The sequence below is a fragment of the Anabrus simplex genome, chromosome 6 (assembly GCF_040414725.1).
Source record: "Anabrus simplex isolate iqAnaSimp1 chromosome 6, ASM4041472v1, whole genome shotgun sequence".
NCBI lineage: Eukaryota > Metazoa > Arthropoda > Insecta > Orthoptera > Tettigoniidae > Anabrus > Anabrus simplex.
The window spans coordinates 172,370,004-172,390,604 of record NC_090270.1 but is presented as its reverse complement, the minus strand read 5'-3'; the positions used below and the strand labels follow the sequence as shown (position 1 = coordinate 172,390,604).

Sequence of the window (20,601 nt, the reverse complement as noted above, 5' to 3'; positions counted from 1 at the left end):
TATCACACAACAAATATTTGCTACCTTTCACTGTACTGCTCAACACAAAATAAATTTCTAACTTCTGAATGAAATTGCAAAATACAAGCACAAACAGGCTCACTGTGTTATTCAGCAATCTCACTGCTAACCGGCAAGCAAAACTGAGCATTCCTGAGGCTAACGGTTTGCTCCCTGAAGGTGCAACATCCTGTGAAGATCAGGAATTCAAGGCTTTTTACTGTTATCACGCAATTGTTGTGAGAGCTCTTACCCGAGTTGGAAATTGCGTACCATTCACAAGGGATCACAAATAACATTTCCTGGGCTAGGAAAAATGTGATTGTACTAAACAATAATAGCAAAAATTTGTGACGCGATAAGCTAGGTATTTTTGTGTGTAGATTTAATACGATGAGACTCAGGACATCGGATTTACAACGTGTTAAGCGGGAAACTTGTTAAGCGGGAAACATGGTTTCATTGTATATTTTAAAAACATATTTACAGTAGAGTCTCGCAAATTCAAGTCTCAGAAATCCGAAGCTCCGTTAAATCTGAGCGTTATTTGAATTTTCCTTTTTGCAAATTTAAAATGAGTTTTCTACAGCATTTCAATTCCTACTTATTCCCACCATGTCATTGCACTGTGCCTCTTCTCTACTGAAATCACAAGCATTTGTTGTCATGCCTGAAACTAAAACTTTTTTTTTTTTTGAGAGAAGGGTCTGCCTATTAAAAGAGTTTATTGCTGGACAAGGCAGGGCCACATCCAAATGAACAGGAACTAGTATGTGATGGAATTTGTGCTTTATTTTTGCCCCCTAATGTAACAAGTTTGAAACAAACTATGGATCAGGGTGTTTTGTAAAAAAAAAAAAAAAGTATCAGCATTGTCTGCTGCATTCACTCCTGGAAGCAAGAGAATGTGAGGAAAACATCACAAACTTCCTCAAACAGATAACCATGTGGGACGTAGTGTATTAGTTCGCAGAATCATGGGACTAAGTGAAGCCAGAGACACTCACAAAATCATGGAAGAAGATTTTAGGAAGTGCTGTGTCTGCTGACAATAACTCCAACGACCAAACTAGTCACAGATACCCAGGTGTAAAGATGCTAGCGAAATCAAAGTTACGGAATGGATGAAGAGTAATGAACAGTATGAACTTACAGACTCATCAATCGATGATGATGATGATGATGATGATGATGATGCTTGTTGTTTAAAAGGGCCTAACATCTAGATCATCGGCCCCTAATGGTAAGATATGAGATGAAATGTAATGACAATTTAAAATTCTAAAATTCATCCAATGACCAGTATTCAAAACTTGATGATGAAGAATGAATGGATGAATATGAATTTAAAATAATCAGCGGATCCAACTCACAATATTCAAAGTTAAAAATAATTCCAAAATCAATCCACCGACTAGAATTCAAAAAGACTACAATGAACAATGAGTATGATCAGAACCGCAATGCCCTACCTTCCCAGTATGGTATATACTGACCAAGGGGATGCTTCCAAAGCACAATCCTGAATCGAGGATGCTTGTTGTCTAAAGAGGTCCAAAATCCAGGTCAACAGCCTCTCACAATGGTACTTATCACTAGCAAAGTAGAACCATGGTATTTCTCATGTAGTGGTGCTAATCACAAGTAACGCAGATTCATGGTGTTCCTCACACTGGGGTCCTACTCACAGGTAATGTACTACACAGAGGTAATGCAGACCTATGGTATTTCTCACCTAATGGCGCCACTCACAGGCAACGCAAACCCATGGTGCTCCTCACATAGTCGTACTTATCACAGGGACTCGCACTATCTTATGGTGTTCCTCACATAGTGGGTACTAATCACACGTAACGCAGACCCATGGCACTGCTCATATCGTGGTACTAATCACAGGCAACGCCCAGACCCGTGGTGTACCTTGAAACGCAAACCCGTGATGTCCACAACCAGATGCTGAAACACCCCAATGATGATAGCCTCTTTTTATCTCCTCAGCGTGTTCCAACCATACAGGTTTTTTTTCTTTCTGGACACAGATAGGTCTTAGGGCAAAGATACCTGGACAGAAGGGAGCCTCCGTCATAGTGGCGGACACTATACATGGGTACTGTAAACCCATAGTGATCTACCCACAGACCCATGGTATTCCTAACATAGTGGTACTAATCGCAAGAAAAGTCAACTCATGGTATTCTTCGCTTGATGGTACTAATCACAAATAGTCTCATGGTTCTAATTCCATCATCCCTTGGTTGTCCCTTACACAGGTAGAGGATACCATGAGTGTATTCTTTGTCTGTGTCCCACACCCACAAGGGTTATCAATCATAGAAATGTTCAATGAACCAAGATAAGATAGCGAAGAAGTTTTAGTAGAGACGGCGTCAAATATGTCCAAACCAGGGGTCTCACTGCGTTGGAGGTGGCACTACTGTATACTATGTAGAACAACCACCATAGGCAACTTCCACCAACACCCTGCTCTTCAAGCGATGGCATGAAATTGCTGCATAGAAATGATGCAACATTCAGAAACATAAGTCAATTATGGGCTTTTTTTAAAAATAACCTTAATCCATGCGATAACACTCTAAGAAAATGACAATACAGGACCTTAGCTTCAATCATTGCCGACTTTTTTTTTTTTTTTCATGTTTAATGATTTTCCTAGTGTAGCTCCATGTAGTTCGTGTTAGACCAAATCCGAGGTACCTTTCTCCCCAATTACCTCAGATTATCGAGAGACAGTTCTTGATAGAATATACAATCTTACCTTGTCACTTACAGCAGATGTCGGAGTTCCCAAAGGAGTTGTCTGCTGTCGAGGACCTATCTTTGTGTCCACAGTGAGTGGTTGTCGAGCATCAGAAGGCAATTTAGACTCTGAAGAAAAAATAATACAAACCCCTTGAAACATACAGCATAGACTTCCTGCTAAAGATGACACTATTACAGAAAATGGAAAACATTTTTTGTTAAAAATTTCATACTGAGACTACAAGTTATCCAAAACTTGATTGTACTTTAGCTGTACAGTTACTTCTACAACATGCACAACAGAAAAAATTGTTTCATTGGATGAATGCAGTTCAAGAATCTGTACAACCGACTACTGTATGCATACCTGCCAACTTTTAAAAACCAAAAATCAGGGGATTTTGATATGAAAATCAGGAAAAATCGGGAGAAATTGGGAGATACAATTGGTCAAAACGGCTTAATCTACATGTCTTGCGCAATACAATACTATGATACATATATAACACTTATAGTCTCAAAACCGACTGTTGCTATATGAGGCTACAAGGCTGAAAATAACACACCTCTATTCCCTCACAGGAAGTATGTGAGTGAGATTATCAGTCTCTAATAAGCCTTCTGAAAATAGTATGAACTCATGCTCCACACGTATGTATCGATCATGCTCTAAAATGCCATTACTTAGCAAATGCATAGATTAATATATTACATCAAGCGCCCGCGCGATTATGCGAAGCACAATGCTATTTGTATCAAATAACTAGCTGTTGTACCCATGCTTTGCTATGGAATTTTGAGAAAGACTGTCCTTATAGTTTTCCCAACTGAAGTCAACATAGGTCGTTACAATGATGTCAGTATGAATGTCACGATTAAAAGTAATGTTGTCTTATGAAATATTTGATAACATGAAAAACAGCACATTTTCTCACTTTTAAAGTAAAGCACCACAGTTTCGATCTAACCTTCAAAGTTTCAGAGCTAGAATGACCAGGCCGCAGACAGCCACTAATACTCCTGTGTCATTATTCCACTTATGATGATGCTTGTTGTTTAAAGGGACCTAACATCTAGGTCATCGGGCCCTAATGGTACAAAATGCGACGAAATGTATTGACAATTTAAAAGTCCAAAATCATCCACTGACCAGAATTCAAAACGTGCTGTTCCTCACATAGTGGCTACTAACCATAGGCAAGGCAGACCCATGGTGTCGCTCATAGAGTGGTACTAATCACAGGTACTGTAAAACTCACCCTGATTCAGACGCTGTTGCTACTAATCACATATATATTGTGTACCTTACATAGTGGTACTACGCGCAAGTAAAAGTGACCCAGCGTGGTGGTACTAATTATAAGTAGTCTCATGGTTCTCATTCAAACATCCCTAGGTTGCCCCTTTTAGTTGCCTATTACGACAAGCAGGGGATACCATGGGTGCATTCTTCGCCTGCGTACCCCACACACAGCGGGGTGTGTTTGGTCCACGAGAGCTATTTTATTTCGCTCAAGTCCGCCGGCAAGCCGGTTAGGACTCCCCTATCCCCGACCTGGAACGCGCCACGTTGTAATATTACCTCTCTACCTGCTACGCCAACGTAGTAGGTTCGTGGTTATTCCATTTAATTGTGGACACTACTCATTCCAATCACTGTCTCAGAGTAGGGATTGAATAGCTGGAATTTTATGATGATCCAGTGAATTACGTTCCAGTAGTATCCGAAAATTTATGAACCAGAGGAATCGCATGCTAAATGAGAGAGAGAGATCTAACTCCCCAGCTACTTCCCGCCAATATTCAAGCAGGCTGTTATACTAGGTACGCAGCAGTAATCTCATCTACTGGAGACAAATAGCAGCAGAATACACAAAGCACGTCACAACACACAATGGTCAATGTAATGTTATTGTTGATCAATTTTATGAGCTGTCTATATTGTAGGCCTTCACATTTAGTTTTCTTCCGACTCTGTGATATTAGAGCATCTGATGTAAAGTGAGTCGTCCTTTCTTTTATGACTCCCTTTTGTGTTATTATTCAAGCAATCGTTCCTTCATGACTTTTTTTTTTTTTGCTAGGGGCTTTACGTCACACCGACACAGATAGGTCTTATGGCGACGATGGGATAGGAAAGGCCTAGGAGTTGGAAGGAAGCGGCCGTGGCCTTAATTAAGGTACAGCCCCAGCATTTGCCTGGTGTGAAAATGGGAAACCACGGAAAACCATCTTCAGGGCTGCTGATAGTGGGATTCGAACCTACTATCTCCCGGATGCAAGCTCACAGCCGCGCGCCTCTACGCGCACGGCCAACTCGCCCAGTTCATGACTTTTTTTTTCTCATTCTTATAACCATCTTCACAATATTATTATAGTCGGTATGGTAAAACTGAATAAGACAAACAATCAGAAATTGTACTCTTTATAACTGTTGTTATGTAGTACTTTTCGATATGACCAATTAGATAGGTAATTAAAAAATAAATTTTGTCACCTTCCCCTAAACTACCATTTCAAAAAGGCTGAATAAAATTATTTGTAGCATGGACTGTAGTTCCTTATTGCCTGACGTTATATACCGATTTTCATTAAATTATCCTCAGCCGTTTTGTCGTGATGCGCGCACATACTTATATACATACAGACAGACATTACGGAAAATTAAAACGTGCATTTCTCCTTGTTACTGTGGTCACGACCGGTACAGAAATATCATTCTTTATAAATTCTGAGCAATGTACAGACAATCTTTTTTAAAAGTTATATTGAGATAAATGAAAATTATTCAGAATTGTCTCCAAAAGGCTCCTAAAATATCTAGAAAAGTCAGTAGTCGTTATCATTGACATTCTATCACTAAATTACTAAAAAAGACTCCATATCTAGCGCCTAGTCTCTAGAATCGAGTAGAGTGATGTGAACGAACACGAAAATAGCATGCGAGAACGAGAGATTGACGATCGATATACGCTTCGCGATATACAGGTTTCAATAAACATCGCACATTCGCGCACATTTCTCGTATTAATAAACGTAGATATTTCGTTTGAAAGCGGCCAATGAGCGAAGGACTTCCGGACACTCGCGTAAAAAAGGTGAAATGATGGGATTTGAAAACAAATGTTGTAAGTCCACCAAAAAAACAAGCTAAAATCGGGAGAAATAATAGAATAATCGGGAGGCGGAAAAAACTGTCGAAAATCGGGAGTCTCCCACCTAAATCGGGGAAGTTGGCAGGTATGTGTATATAACATGGTAAGGTCAGGGAGACAACATGAAAAGTTATCAATTCATATACCGAAAGACAGGACCATGAAAAGGAACACATAATAGGACAAACACAATGATGGGTGAGCATTGAAGAGGAAGCAAAAGAAACAGGGGTCAATGTCAAACATGAAAACACAAAATGGAAGAGAGGGCCTCGAGCCCTAACTTCGCCATTGTAAAAAAGGCATTAATAATAAATAAATAAAATGACAAGGAAAATTTCCACAGTTTCATATACTGCCCTCTTCAATTAGACAGGTTCTCTCACCATAAATCCCAGTTCTACAATTTCTGCTTCCAAGGGGAGCAAGGATCAACACTCATTGAGGGGCAGTTTTGACAGAACTTCAATCGTGATGCAGGAGGTGTAGGCTATGACCCGTATTCTTCTTTACCCAATATCTCTTCCCTTTTTTGTATTTATCCAGCTTTTGTAATCTTCTACATTCATTATCTCAGCTGCAAATGATTTAAAAGTTAGGGATATAGAACTGAGGCCACAGAACTAGTTGCGAAGATTGTGCCAGCACTTTGTTCATTTATAGAACCTTGAAGACTGCTGTGGATTTTGTATTAGTTAATTACAGTAAGGTCACTTGAATCTATTTTCAAAGAAAAAAAAAAAGTTATTTAGAAATATGGATAAAAAATTTGTTTTTGAGGTTTGAAGGCATAAAAATGGATGATTGATTATTCTGACAAAGCACCATCAAATATAGAACTTTAAAAAAGAATGTTAAAACAGGAACAAAGAAAAGGTTGACAGCCATACTTGAACACTACCAGTAATTTTGAGAACAAATCATGTCTGAACTTCTGCACGGGTCAATTACATACTTCATACTTGAATACCATACACTATTTTTAACAACTTCACCCACAGATTTGATGACACTGTTGATTCATGTTAGGGGCTAGCAACATTTTTAGCGATATATACTACATGTTTACCAAAAAACACATGATGAACATCTTTTAAATTTGCAGTTTTATTGTCAAGTGTAACCGACTGGGTTCAGGATTGTAAGTAATCCTCCAGCACTAGAATTTTTATTTAATTTTTCTCCTTTTGTTATATCTTGTCATTTACCAGGAAGAAAAATATAACAAGCCAGCTATTAGTACAGCAACTTGAACCTCAGCCTCTGAATGATGGAACATATCACACAAATGTGACTTCCACCCAGCTAAAAAGATTTTAAAGAAAGCAAGGTTGTAGTTTTATGTGACTGTTCATATTGTGATGATAGGCACAGGACCTGCAGTTTTATATGGAATCCAAACCACTGGGATGTGACTTTCTGTTTAAAAAATCCCATATGTATCGGCCAGGTTTTGAACTGCAGCCACATGGTGAGAAGTCAGTGAATATGCCAGTCAGCTCTCACATACTCATTGATATACCCAAATTGTGACATTCAATACAAACTACCATATTTACCCAAATAATCCCCGCCGTCGAATAATGCCCGCACCCTCATTTTAGAAAGGCTCATTTTGAAATAAATGAAATGAACTAAAATTCCTTTCATCAGAAGAGTAACTTAGGCATAAACAAATATATCGTATCACTCCGCAAGGTCCACGTGGTCTTTGCGCAAATATCACTGCTATGAAATATATTTTTCCATGAAAATGAGCAAGTAGGTCTACTTACGTGACAGGTATTTCATTAATCTGAACTTGCAATAGGCTCGATTCCCTGTAGATGGGAAGATTCATTGTCTCTTGCATCACTACAATCCTCTCTTAAATTACTTACAAGTTCGTCACACTCCACGCCTAACGCCCGTAGGCGGCTGGAATATCTAATTGAAAGATAAAATCACAGCAACGAGTAATATGATCAAGATTATGCTATTAATAAACGTCCTAGATGGATAAAAGAACGTGCGACATATTTCCAGGACTACGACGACTCTGATTTTCAGACACACTTTAGGTTATCTAAAACTTCCGAACATAACCTGGAATTCCCAACACATAGGTAGGCCTAAAATGAATTCTCGATTATAGCTAATATCTTGTACGGTACACGACTGGGTGACTTTTAATGAAGAATGAAGAAATACTGACTTATTTTTTGAGTGACGTACAATGTGTAGGCTATAATTGGTTTTTCTTATTCCCTTTGTTAATGCTTTCTGCCACCAAATTCAATAACAATTCACTCTCTTGGAAAGTCATATTAGGCTTCTTTCTCCGTTTCTGCTCAATAGCGAACATAATTTATGCAAATTATTTGCAAACCCCGAATGGAATCAAAAACTTGTTTACAATTCGATAGTGGCGGCAGCACGTAGTCATTTGTTTTCTGTACATCAGTATGAAAAAATGCGGTTCAAACTGAGATTGAAACAAAAACTTAGTTTTGGTAAACCGAGGTAATAAATTCTGTGGTGAATACGGAAGTGAGCGTTATCCGAAATAATGACATATTCGAGTTTTGAAAATCTAAGATAACAGCAAAAGTTACTGACGTTGGTGAATATGGGCCTAAAACATTTCTCACGCGTGGTCTCTTTTTACTGGACAGTAACACGACCGATGGTGGACAATTCTTTTCGTGCAATGTAAACACTTGAAATAGACACACTGGCAAAATCTGATGTTGGTTTTGCGATACAGTAAAACCTCATTAATTCGAAGTCTTTGTAATACAGAAATCGGACTTCCAATTATGTGATTTCAAATTAACAGCCATCTTGTATTTCATAAATGCCAACCCTCACCAGTTTTTGCGGATTCTGCTTTGCCACGTACTGCCTGCTACATGATATTGTGGCTTTCCTTAAAAAGGCTGAATACAAAAGAATTATGATTCACTCTATTTTCAACTGTGAAACACACCGAAGTGAGTGAAAGTGCGGAAAGCTACCCTTGCAAGTTCCAGAAGACGCGTTCTATCATGACGTGGAGAAATTTTTAATTTAAATTACTCTGTAAAATACGGCACTATTTAAAAAAATGTAAAGCGAGTTTAGAATTAAAAGTCTGAATTGTTTTCTGTTTAAATATGACATATGGGGACAGTTTTCTTCCATCTACGGTTGCACAAAGGATAATTGTACACTCAGCATCGAAAACTAGGTGAGCCAGGAGAGTGTTGGCAACCTTGACGCAAATAAAACCCACACCCCAATTTCGTGCCTCGAATTCTTTTAAAAAATGTGCGGGGATTATTCGCGCAAATTCGGTAAATCCAGTCTTATAATAATATGTGTGTGCATGCATATGGAAAGGGACCACATGTCGAGTAATGAGATAAACATACTGTCGTGTTCCATAATATGTAACTAATATCATGTAACTGAACTGAATGCCCCTGAAAAGAATTAAGGCCTTAACTCTTTATAGGTTTGTGGTCGAATTTTCAACCACACCACTTAAGGTTCAATTTCTCTTACATTATATTATAAATATCAGCCTAACGGTGTTAGGCTACTGGCTTGGAACGTTCTGTGGTCGGAAAATCAGCCACAATGTGTTTCCAAGCGCTGGTAAACAGAGAGCAGCACTTTGTAGAGCGCAATGCACGTTGTGGTTGAAAACTGAACCACAATCCATTCAGCTCACCCACTGTGCATGGAAGTAGATCATCTCATGAGGTAAGTTAAATTTATTCAATAATATTTCATTTATTCCTGTATATAGTGGTTCTAAGGTAATCTGAAACGTATGTTTTACCGTATTTACGTGGAAATAGCACAACAGATGTTGTAGCATTTTAGTTATATATCCTAGAAAGAGGCCATGCATTCGTAACCTCACTTTGTTCGAATACATGCCATAATTTTTATGTTCATTCTAAACTCACAGTGATAGATAGGAACATGTGCTTATCAAAATAAATATCTGCGCTATGTTGTCAGTTAGGTCAACAAATATATAGTCGCCATATGTGTTGCGCTGACCTGTTATAGCATTTTGTTTATGGTGGTGTCAAGTGTTCCATTGGCCACCATGATTCCTTGTGAACACAAAATTCTTTATCATTGCGTGCTGTTTCACTCCGCAGCATGTACTCCTGAAATAACAAAACTGTTTATATAATTGTTCACCCAGTTATCAAACTATATCAAACTGTTGATTTTTTGTAGGCTACAGTCATGGCGAGGAGGCCTGATTGCTTGGATGCGGGAGCACTACTCAATATTTTAGATACAATAACAGAAGAACAAGCTTCTGAGTCAGATTTGGAGGGCGATTCTAATGCTGAGGATTGTCGTCCATTTCCTGCGGCAAAGCAAACATATTCGACAGACAACGAAGTACTAGGCTTGAGTGGAGATAGATCAATTGGTGCAGACTTCGAATCCGATCAAGACATCAACATTCACAAGTTGATTTTGTGTTGACAAAGTGCTCACGTTATTGTAAAAAGGTTTTTTCCTTCTTTTTATATTTTCAAGTAATACATATTGTCCAATTATATCAGAAATATACATGGAAATTACAATAAACGTTCAAATTAATTATTTTATTTTTATGGTTTATTTATCAACCACAAAACATGAAAGTCCAAACCACTTCCCTAAATGGATTGTGGTCGATCTTTTGACCTCAGTTTTTTTAGGAATAAACCGTGTTTTACAAACTGTATATATATCTCAAACATATAAACTATATTGGAGGATAACAGTGAACATATACATTATGCGTCCTATGATATTTTTCATAAAAATAGTTTTGCCCTATAAAGGGTTAAATTAGCATGTGCCGGGCTGAGTGGCTCAGACGGTTAAGGCGTTGGCTTTCTAACCCCAACTTGGCAGGTTCGATCCTGGCTCAGTCCGGTGGTATTTGAAGGTGCTCAAATACGACAGCCCCGTGTCGGTAGATTTACTGGCAAGTAAAAGAACTCCTGCGGGACTAAATTCCGGCACCTCGGCGTCTCCGAAGACCATAAAAAGTAGTTAGTGGGACGTAAAACAAATAACATTATTATTATTATTATTATTAAATTAGCATGTAATTTTACAACATAAGATTTCATAACTTTTCAGTAGAGCTGTTTAAAAATTTGGTTCTTTGTGACACAAATAACTACTAAACTATTTGGAAGTTACACTGGCATTTACATTTTCATGTTTACCGGTATTGTGACATAGAATTTTTTAAAAGAAAATTACTAACAGATATTATTTACGGTCTAATTTTTTTGTGGAGATCCATCTATCGATGCTAAGTCTCTGAGGTTTTATGATTTGCAGAAGGTCTCTGAAGACAACTATGGTAATTGCAACACTACTGTACTTTACAAAGTTATCACATACCTTAATGATCATTAAACACAGCGAGCATAAGACAGGAATATCAGTTATTCATGATGAAGCCAGCGTTTTGAGCCTATTATATGCCCTTTCACCGTCTGGTCCCAATGTCCTGACTCTTCACAGTAGCTGCAGGTGGGTCGAGACCTCGTCTTTGGGGAGAATTTTCTTGGAGTTGGTGGTTCTCTCTTCTGAGCCTTACTTGTTTTTCTAGGCATTACACCTTTTGAAGAAGATGATGATGGTGTAATTATTGGCAGAGGAGGAGAAACAGAAGCCGGCTCTGTAAGATTTTCATTTGAGGTGGTTAGTGGTGGCATTGCTGGAACAGGGAAAGATATTACAGCAGGGCAAAGTATATCTTTCTTATCTTCTGATACGAAGGGTCTAATTTTTTCAAGGAGAAACATCTGTCTATCGATGCTAAGTCCTTGAGGTTTGATGACATGCGGAAGGTCACTGAAGTCAGGTGGTGGATCTTCTGGAAGGATGGTGTAGGGACTTCTTTGTCAACACTACACCAGGGTGCTCTTTCATATACACAAAGTGATGTATCTGGATTATTTGTGGAATGTTTTTCATTCCAGCACGGAACTTGTTTTGCCAGTCATAAATAGGAATTGTTACATTTCCGGATTCTGTGCCAACAGTGACAGGAATAATAGAGCTAGAAACCTGACAACTTTTATGGGCGACATTAATTACATCTTGAATAACTTCAATTTCATTTTTCTGGAATTCTCTCTTGAAACAACCAAAATACAAAACAGGTTGTTATTTACTGTGTCCCACTGGCAAAAATGAAAATTTTCAACTGCTGTTCTTTCCTGTCATAACTCTCCACGTGAAGTATTTCATTAAGATGTTTTTTTATTTAGTTTTTTATTTTGCTCAACACAGTTATCAGCATGGAATTCTACATGCTCCTCACATAATGAACATTTTTCCAAGAAGTGATGTACAAGGGATAAGACAGTATTTACTCCTTTACCTGCAATACAAGCTTCTGGAATAATGAACAAAACAAATTTGTTAAGTGGTTCACATGCTACACCAAAGAGACCCACTTTGTAGCTTGTAAGAAAGAAAATGGGTCCAACTTGTTGCAGATCGTATGGTAAGTGCACCTGTAGGGCAAAATCAAAACTATAATGCATTGTGCCTTTGTATGTGTTACAGCTATGTGGCCCAAGAGACAAAAGAGTTACCAGTTGTTTTGGACGTGATTAAGATGTTGTATAGCCTTCTCCATCAGATTTCTTTTTTTCCTCCTCATCCATAATTGACAGTTTCCCTATTACAGTTTGATTGCTTCTACAAATCATACAAAGATCAGTCTTGGGTTTTTTAACTACTATATTACTCAAAAATGTACGCCAGATGGAGTACCAAGTACGAGAGTGATACAGGAATTGGAATTCTCCCTAATGATTTACAACTGTCAGAGTATAATGTATGAATGTACTTCTTAGACATGTTGGTTGGGAGAAGCAGGAGATCACTTCTTTGTTTCGTAGGGATCTGGCCTGGCATGACAAGTGCATTTTGTTCACTGAAATTATTCATAAAGTTGACTGCATGTTTACGATCATCAAAAGGAATAGATTTTATCTGAGAAGCCTTTAATAAGTTTTGGTGAATTTTAAGCAAAACCCCTTCTTTCTTGAATTGTTCCTTTAAATTTTTTAGCCTCTTAGAGCCACAAGCGAATACAAATGGAAAGAATGACTGACACACCTCCTGCCCTCTGAAGTCAAAAATTGTGTTTCTTTCCTGTCATAATTTTTTCTCTTAGTAGCTGTCGTCATTGGCTGGTTTCTTACTAATGAATTCATCACACCCATCATTAATACGTGGTGGTGATTGACATGTTCTCCACAATTGTAATCCAGTTTCTGACATTCTATTCTCAAAGAATGAATGAAGCTTTCGGGGAAAAAGACCAGTGCAATTTTTTTGTACAGCCACAACCCTGGTTAACAAATTCTTTAACCTCCTCTGTATATTCTGAGGATGTTTGAACTTTGGGAACATCATGTAGAACACTTACATCTGCATCAAGAGAGTCCTGCAACTCGTCTGTTGTGGAAATTTCAAAAGGTTCACTTTCCTCAAAACACTATTCTCACCAGAATTTTCACTTTCAAACTCGAGGGGTGCACTGAACATTCGATAGTTCGAGCGGCAAGTCACTGTCTGCATATTGTTTTAAAGCTTTTATAATAACATCTGCTACATCATTAGGCCCTGATATAGTGAGAATTATTACTCCTTATTTTGGAACTTAATCTATTTTAAAACGTTTTAATAAACTTAAATTCACAACTATACTAATAATAAGGAAAACACCACACTTCTCCACACTATGAAATACACTGAAAGACTGCATTGGTATCAGAAATGCTTGGAGCAGACGGGGTATTTAAGAAACCTATTACCTTTAAAAGTGCCCAGCTAGGGTCAGCTTATGTTCACGCAGCTACAGGTGCGAGCGAGTAAGTGTGTGGAGTCTCACTTACGATGCGAAAAGTGGTCCCTTTCCTTAGTATTAAATAAACCTCATGTTTTAGCAGTGATTATTGTCAGAGGGTTTTTAAATTCACGCAGTGAGTAGATGACGGTCTAAGCAATACACAGGTATCAAAAACAAAATATGACATTTTACTCCCTTGAGTGGTTTTTTACAATTATTTCGTAAAATGTTGACTGAGAAGTGGTCCCTTTTCTTATGCACACACACATATACTAAAATCAATATGAAGTCACAACTGAGACATTAAAAAAAGTAGGGCCCCATCCAAACAAAAATTAATAATATTAGAAGATGTGAATGTATGGTAAATCAATTATGTGATAGGGAAAAGAGACACAAGTATTTTGAAAGAGAAAATGATGAAAAGCTAGAGAGGTCAACACACAAACGAAGTATTACCTCTGAGTGATGGTGGGTTAGCCTTGTTGATATCAGTGGAGTTGCATACCAGAGATGGTGACTGAGGAGGCCGAGCACTACTCACTGGCTGGATAACTGGAAGTGGAGTTTGCTGAGTGGAAGGTCTTCGCCCTGCAGCTCCACTTAATGGAGGAGACACCTGGTTGAAATAAGAAGATTGATGAAGGACTTACAGAAAAATTATGCACAAAATATGAGTCGCTTCCTCGCGTTGTATTAACATGTTCAATGTAACCTGAAAAAAAAAGTTAACAGTAAGAAACAGCAGCTAGCAAGATTAATCTTGTAAGAAACACACATCATAAATAAAGAGAACATATAAAAAAAGAAAATTATATTGAAGTTATAAAGCATCCTCAGTGTAAGGAACCACTTTCACACTACATTCAAACCAGCTATCATATTCATAGCTCATATGCTTCAGAAGAAATGCAGGAGAAAAAAAACCAAAAAAACATCACTTTATGATGCCTTTATTGATCTTACTAAAGCATTTGATTCAGTAAACTGTGAAGCTTGTAGTTTTCTATGGTTTTCCACTGAAATTCATTGCAATCTTGAGATTTTTTCTGCATTAATGTGACTGCAACAGTCATCAATAATGACTCTGTTTGGAGAGCAATTCCATGCCTATAATGGTGTTAAGCAAGTTTGTGGGATTGCTCCCACGTTTTCCCTGTATTTTGTTTCTGTCAAGAAGCTTGTCCATAATAATCTTCCTACAGGAATGCAGAACTTGGAATATGAGTGAGAAACTTTTCAATTTGAGCATACTGAAAGCAAGAACTTGAACATTTTCTGCATCATTAGCTGAACTACAATATGCTGAAGATAATACAGTTGTAGCTTAGTCGAAGGAAGAACTTATGGTAATTTTAAATGCTTTTACCACTGCATACAAGAAGATTTTTTTTTGCTAGGGGCTTTACGTCGCACCGACACAGATAGGTCGTCGCACCGACACAGATAGGTCTTATGGCGACGATGGGATAGGAAAGGCCTAGGAGTTGGAAGGAAACGGCTGTGGCCTTAATTAAGTTACAGCCCCAGCATTTGCCTGGTGTGAAAATGGGAAACCACGGAAAACCATCTTCAGGGCTGCCGATAGTGGGATTCGAACCTACTATCTCCCGGATGCAAGCTCACAGCCGCGCGCCTCTACGCGCACGGCCAACTCGCCCGGTACAAGAAGACTGGGCTTAAACTTAATACCAGTAAGACCCAGATCCTTGACCAACCAGCTCCAGGGAAAGGACAAAGAGAGATCAGTCTGAACATTAATGGCATAAGGCTTCAAGATTTAAACACCTTCCCTTACCTGAACAGTACTCCATCAACAACTCTAGATACTGATTCAGATGCCCAATATAGGATAAACAGTGCTGATACATCTTTTGCCAGGTTAAGATCTAGAGTTTTTGAGAAGCATGACATCAGTGTTGCAACAAAGATCCTTGTTAGTCTACGGATCTGAAAATTGGACAAATTACTACAAGTGATACATTAAAAAACTGGAAAAATGTCACCAGCAGTGCTTGAGGAGAATGCTTCCAATAACATGGCAAGACAGATGCACAAATGTTAAGTGTACTTGAAGAGGCACAGACCTCCAGTACAGGAGCTATGATTGTAAGACAACAATTCCGGTAGGTAGATCACATAGTCCTCATGTCCAACAACCTCATTCTCAAACAGTATTTAACTCGGAGTTAAAAGTGGGTAAATGTTGTGTTGGAGGTCAGAAGAGATTTAAGGATGTGATCAAGGCTAACAAGAGGATGCGCAACATTAATATTGATCACTGGGAGACCTGAACCCTCAACTGTTCATCTTGGAGTTCATTAGTCTATCATGGTAGGCTACATTTTGAAGGAAAAAATGGGTCACGAAGAGCAAGTGCCAAGAGACTATGTAGAAACGAACTGGGCTGTACAGTCCCCTTCGAAACAACAGATGGAGAGATGCTTTGTTTAGAAGGCCAACAAACTTTATCATCATCATCATCATTATCATCTATCATCACATTCTGCCTCAATAAAATCACAACATACCTCTCATCAGTTCTACTCCTTTTGAGGAAGATTTCTGTGATTTCACCATCTAAAGTGAAAGTGTGCTTCAATACAATTTTCTTCCATTCTATGTTTTTCTCTTTCCAGTTTAACAGCATTGTCTCAGCTATGCCTTTCCTTCAATATTTGTTTGCATGTAGTGTACAGTCATTTCTGGTAGTAAGTGTGTGAAATACCTTTGTGAATAAATTGTAAATGGTACTATTCACGGTAAGATATACCTTAACCTCTTCGCCTAATTTGTAGATGCAAGAAACACTTTCGATGAAAGAAAACAAAACATGATGCATACAATCACTCTTGTTAGCACGTAGAAAAAAACCAGACAATCAGCTACTGAACTTCAAAAACACAGTACTCAACTGGTTCCTTCTCACAAAATAAATGACCTTCATTGAAGTTCATTTCCTGATAATATTTTTACCATGATAAAAATACCTAAATTTAGGTTCATTGAATTCATAAGCACATACTACCAAATAACTTTGTCAACTATCACCTCATGCAGTAAAATGACCATTTCATGTTTTCTACATGTAAAAGCAAAATCTGGTGTGATTCCATTCAATAATCTTCTTGATTTAATATAAAACACAATAAATAATTACTTGGGTCACAGGTAAACTCTTGTGATTTCACTGTGTCCTCTCAGTTAAAATCCTCTTGCCATCGCACTATTATCAACAAATATACTAACCTGTGAATGAACAATTTTTTATTATTGCCTAAAGTAAATAAACTGATTGATGCAATGAAACCAAATTTTCAATCGGTTTAGTTCTATTATGTCAGGTCATTTTGCAAAATTACTTCAAAATAATGTATTGTACAATTAAGGGAATTTCACCACAAACTTTTTCATTTAAATATATCATTAATTAAAAAAAAAAAAAAAATCAATATTTGAAAGAACACATCAACTAAATATCAGTAACTAAAACATCATCATCATTTTCACTTCTCCTTGTCCAGCTCCTGCCAAGTCGCGGTGTTGATAGCACTTCTCCACAGTTGCCTCTCCTTACATCACTCCTCTTCAGTAGTTGTATTCCAGTCCAGTCTTCTTTTTCTTATACTGTTCTTGACAGAGTCCATCCATCTTGCTCTGTGACTCCCTCTTGCCCTCTATCCTTCTATTTTAGTCTCCAACACTTGTTTTGGTATCCTTCCCTCCTGCATGCTTGTAACATGTCCAAACCATCTCAATTTATTTTTCTATTACTCAGTTTTTCTACCCCTATCTCTTTCCTGACCTAAACATTTCTTACTCTGTCTCTCCTTGTTTTCCCTACCATACTCCTCAGGAACTCCATCTTAATGGCCTGAATTTTACTCTAATTTCTTGCTGTCAAAGACCAAGCCTCTCATGCATATTTTAATATAGTGGTACAGTACATCTTGTACATTATCTCTTTACATCAGGTTCCTTACATTCTGCTAGAACGTATTTCCTGCTTCTACTCTTCTGCTGATCTCCTCATCCAACCTTACATCTTGCATTATTTCACTTCCCAAATATTTGAAGTATTCAATAAGCTCAAAGTTTTGCCCTCTGATAATAACGATTCCTTTTCCTTCTCTTTCTCCTCTTGTCATCACCACTGTTTTGCTCTTCTCCATACTGATTTTCACACCATATTTCTCAATATTGTCATTTAAAGCCTCTAGTTGGATTTGCACTTCTGTATTGTTGAATCCCCCAGATAGATCACTATGACATCTGCAAACAACATTTTCATATCCCCTCCATATCTTGCCTTTGTTTCCTTTAGAATTTCATCCATAACCAATATAAACACAAGCAGAGACAATACACTTCCCAGTCTTACTCCTCTTTGGTTTCTAAACCAGTATGTTCTGTCCATTGGAGTCTGGACACAACTGGAACAATTCTTATACACTGCTTTCACTAGTTCCCTTGACTGCCTTCTACATACTTTTCTTTCTAGGCTTTCGCATGCCTTTTCTCTATTAACACTATTGCATACCTTCTCTAGATCAAGGAATACTATCACCAGATCTTTTCCACATTCCCACTTTTTTCCATCAGTAATCTCATGGTAAATATAGGGTCTATTGTTGACCTGCCCTGTCAAAATCCATACTGCTCTTCTTCTAAATTTCTTTCCACCCCTCCTCTCATCCTCTTTTCTATTATTCTCTCCAATATTTTGGATACTTGTGACAACAGTGTAATTCCCGATAATTGTCAAATACCTTTCTGTCACCTTTCTTTAATACTGGTTTTATTACACGTTTACACCAATCATCAGGTACTTGCTTTTTACTACATATATACCTTAGCAGCCTATAACGAGTGGTTCAGCTGCCTCTATTCACTCAGTTTTATGCAACCCGCAGATTATAACCTAACCTAAAAACAGTGACCTTGGCTACGCACAGCGATGTCTGGTCTTACTACGCTTTCTATCATTTGTTTATTCATGTCAACAAAATCAGTATTAATGATAAAATACCGAATGATTGTAAAGAATCGTGAAAATACTGTATCACAGAAAATTCATGTACAGAGAATATGATGTCTGAATAACTAGAAGTACTATTGATATTGCGCTGGCACATGGCAGCTCATGAAAGCCAAGAGTGCTCGAAGTTAGGGAAGGAAAGTGGTGCTCGTTAGAGGTTCGAGTCCGATATAGGATGATTTTTTTATTTCATTGTTAAATGTTCGTGCGAGTCGCGTTGTTGAAGACAAATTTAAATCATGATCAATTCTCATGTTTCAGGTGCTCTGTTATGTTCATTTCTAAGTAGCTCTTAAAAGAGCTATTTGCAGTAAAATAAGCTATTACTGACAAGAGGTGGAATGGGCTTGTCTATGGCCATTCGACTGATGAAGGAAATGTTCAAAATGACCACCTCCTTCATTAATGCATATCTGAGTATGGTAGAGGTGAGTCATTCTTGCTTGCTGCAGTGTATGTGGTGGAACCTACTTGCACCTTGCTGTAAAGATTACTATGTGCTGTTTCATGTGTCGTACGTATGAAGTCCAGTCGTTCTTCGAGTCGAACATGCGCAGTTGTTTGGTTGAATGGGTTTGTCATAATGCTGACAATTCATGCAGTACACATCATTCGTTGTAGCCGTTTGCCATATAAAAATCGCATGTATTTATTCCTTTCTGATGTATGCTTTCTTTCTAAAGGTGAAAAGTGACTTTTGAGACTTAAGGAAGTTAAACCTTAATAAGTTAAACCTTAACTACGAATGCCGTAAGAGTATAAAAGTAAATTTTATTTTTTTTGCTAGGGGCTTTACGTCGCACCGACACAGATAGGTCTTATGGCGACGATGGGATAGGAAAGGCCTAGGAGTTGGAAGGAAGCGGCCGTGGCCTTAATGAAAGTAAAATTGAAAATCTCGTTGATAGATTCAAACTCTGAATCCATCAGGAAAATCACATGCTGGCTGCGATTAGAACCATGTAGGCACTCCAGGCGACGAAGAATACAGTAGCTATTGTATCTCTGTACTAATGGAATAATCTACACTATTGCTTCGAAACTGATCTTACGTTACAAGTTCTGAACTCGAATGTGCAGACAGATTTACCTTGCCGCAAACACCACAGTGTCCTAAAGAATCATGTCTCTGTTAAACCCAGATAGTTGCAACCATTCCCTACGAGTAGAGTATGTACCTATTACTTGGTTAAATGAGTCCAGCATTATGTTTCAGGTGGTATTCACAATGAATTTGTCCATAGTCGGTGCTTATGTGGCGATAATTATTATGTCTGTTTATTATAACTTCCTCAGAAGAATATCTGAGACTTCAGAAAACCAAGTCTTCGTAAAGGATGCCTAGAAGAGTACAAAATAAAAATTAAAAGAGACGACTCCATTAGGTTTCGAACCCTCCCTGCTCACTGTAGCTTATCCAGGTACATCTAACATGCTTAATTCCCCGCAGCTACTTGCTGCTTGAACGTTTAGCTCTTACAACTCTGTATTCATAAGGAGAGCAAAAGTTCTCGTTTCGTAAAGTTACTGATGTGTTACAGCCTTATGGTCCAGTTTTATGACTTTACTGAACGCTGTAACAGTAGTAATTATATGGTGTCAGCTATCACATCTACTGTACAGCATTTGCATGCCATAAATGATACAATACTGTGAAAAATGCGTTTCCATCAATTTCAACGTGATAAGACAATACAAAATGGCGGTAAATTGATAAGTCTGTAATTGATCTTAACCTATCATGTTTTCTATGAGACAGTAATCACCCTCTTCTGTCAAAAGAA

The 20,601-nt window shown here is 38.0% G+C and overlaps 1 protein-coding gene across 3 annotated transcripts in view; it reads right to left on the bottom strand.

Moving 5' to 3' along the window:
- The window catches only part of gig (tuberin), a 619,250-nt gene that overhangs the window by 139,574 nt on the left and 459,075 nt on the right, over positions 1 to 20,601 (bottom strand). For all 3 annotated transcript variants that reach the window (XM_067150053.2, XM_067150054.2, XM_067150056.2), the window contains 2 exons: positions 14,239 to 14,398; positions 2,777 to 2,886 (listed from right to left, as the gene is read on the bottom strand). In XM_067150053.2, the coding sequence (XP_067006154.2) occupies positions 2,777 to 2,886; positions 14,239 to 14,398 (270 nt within the window). The remainder of the gene's footprint in view (positions 1 to 2,776; positions 2,887 to 14,238; positions 14,399 to 20,601) is intronic.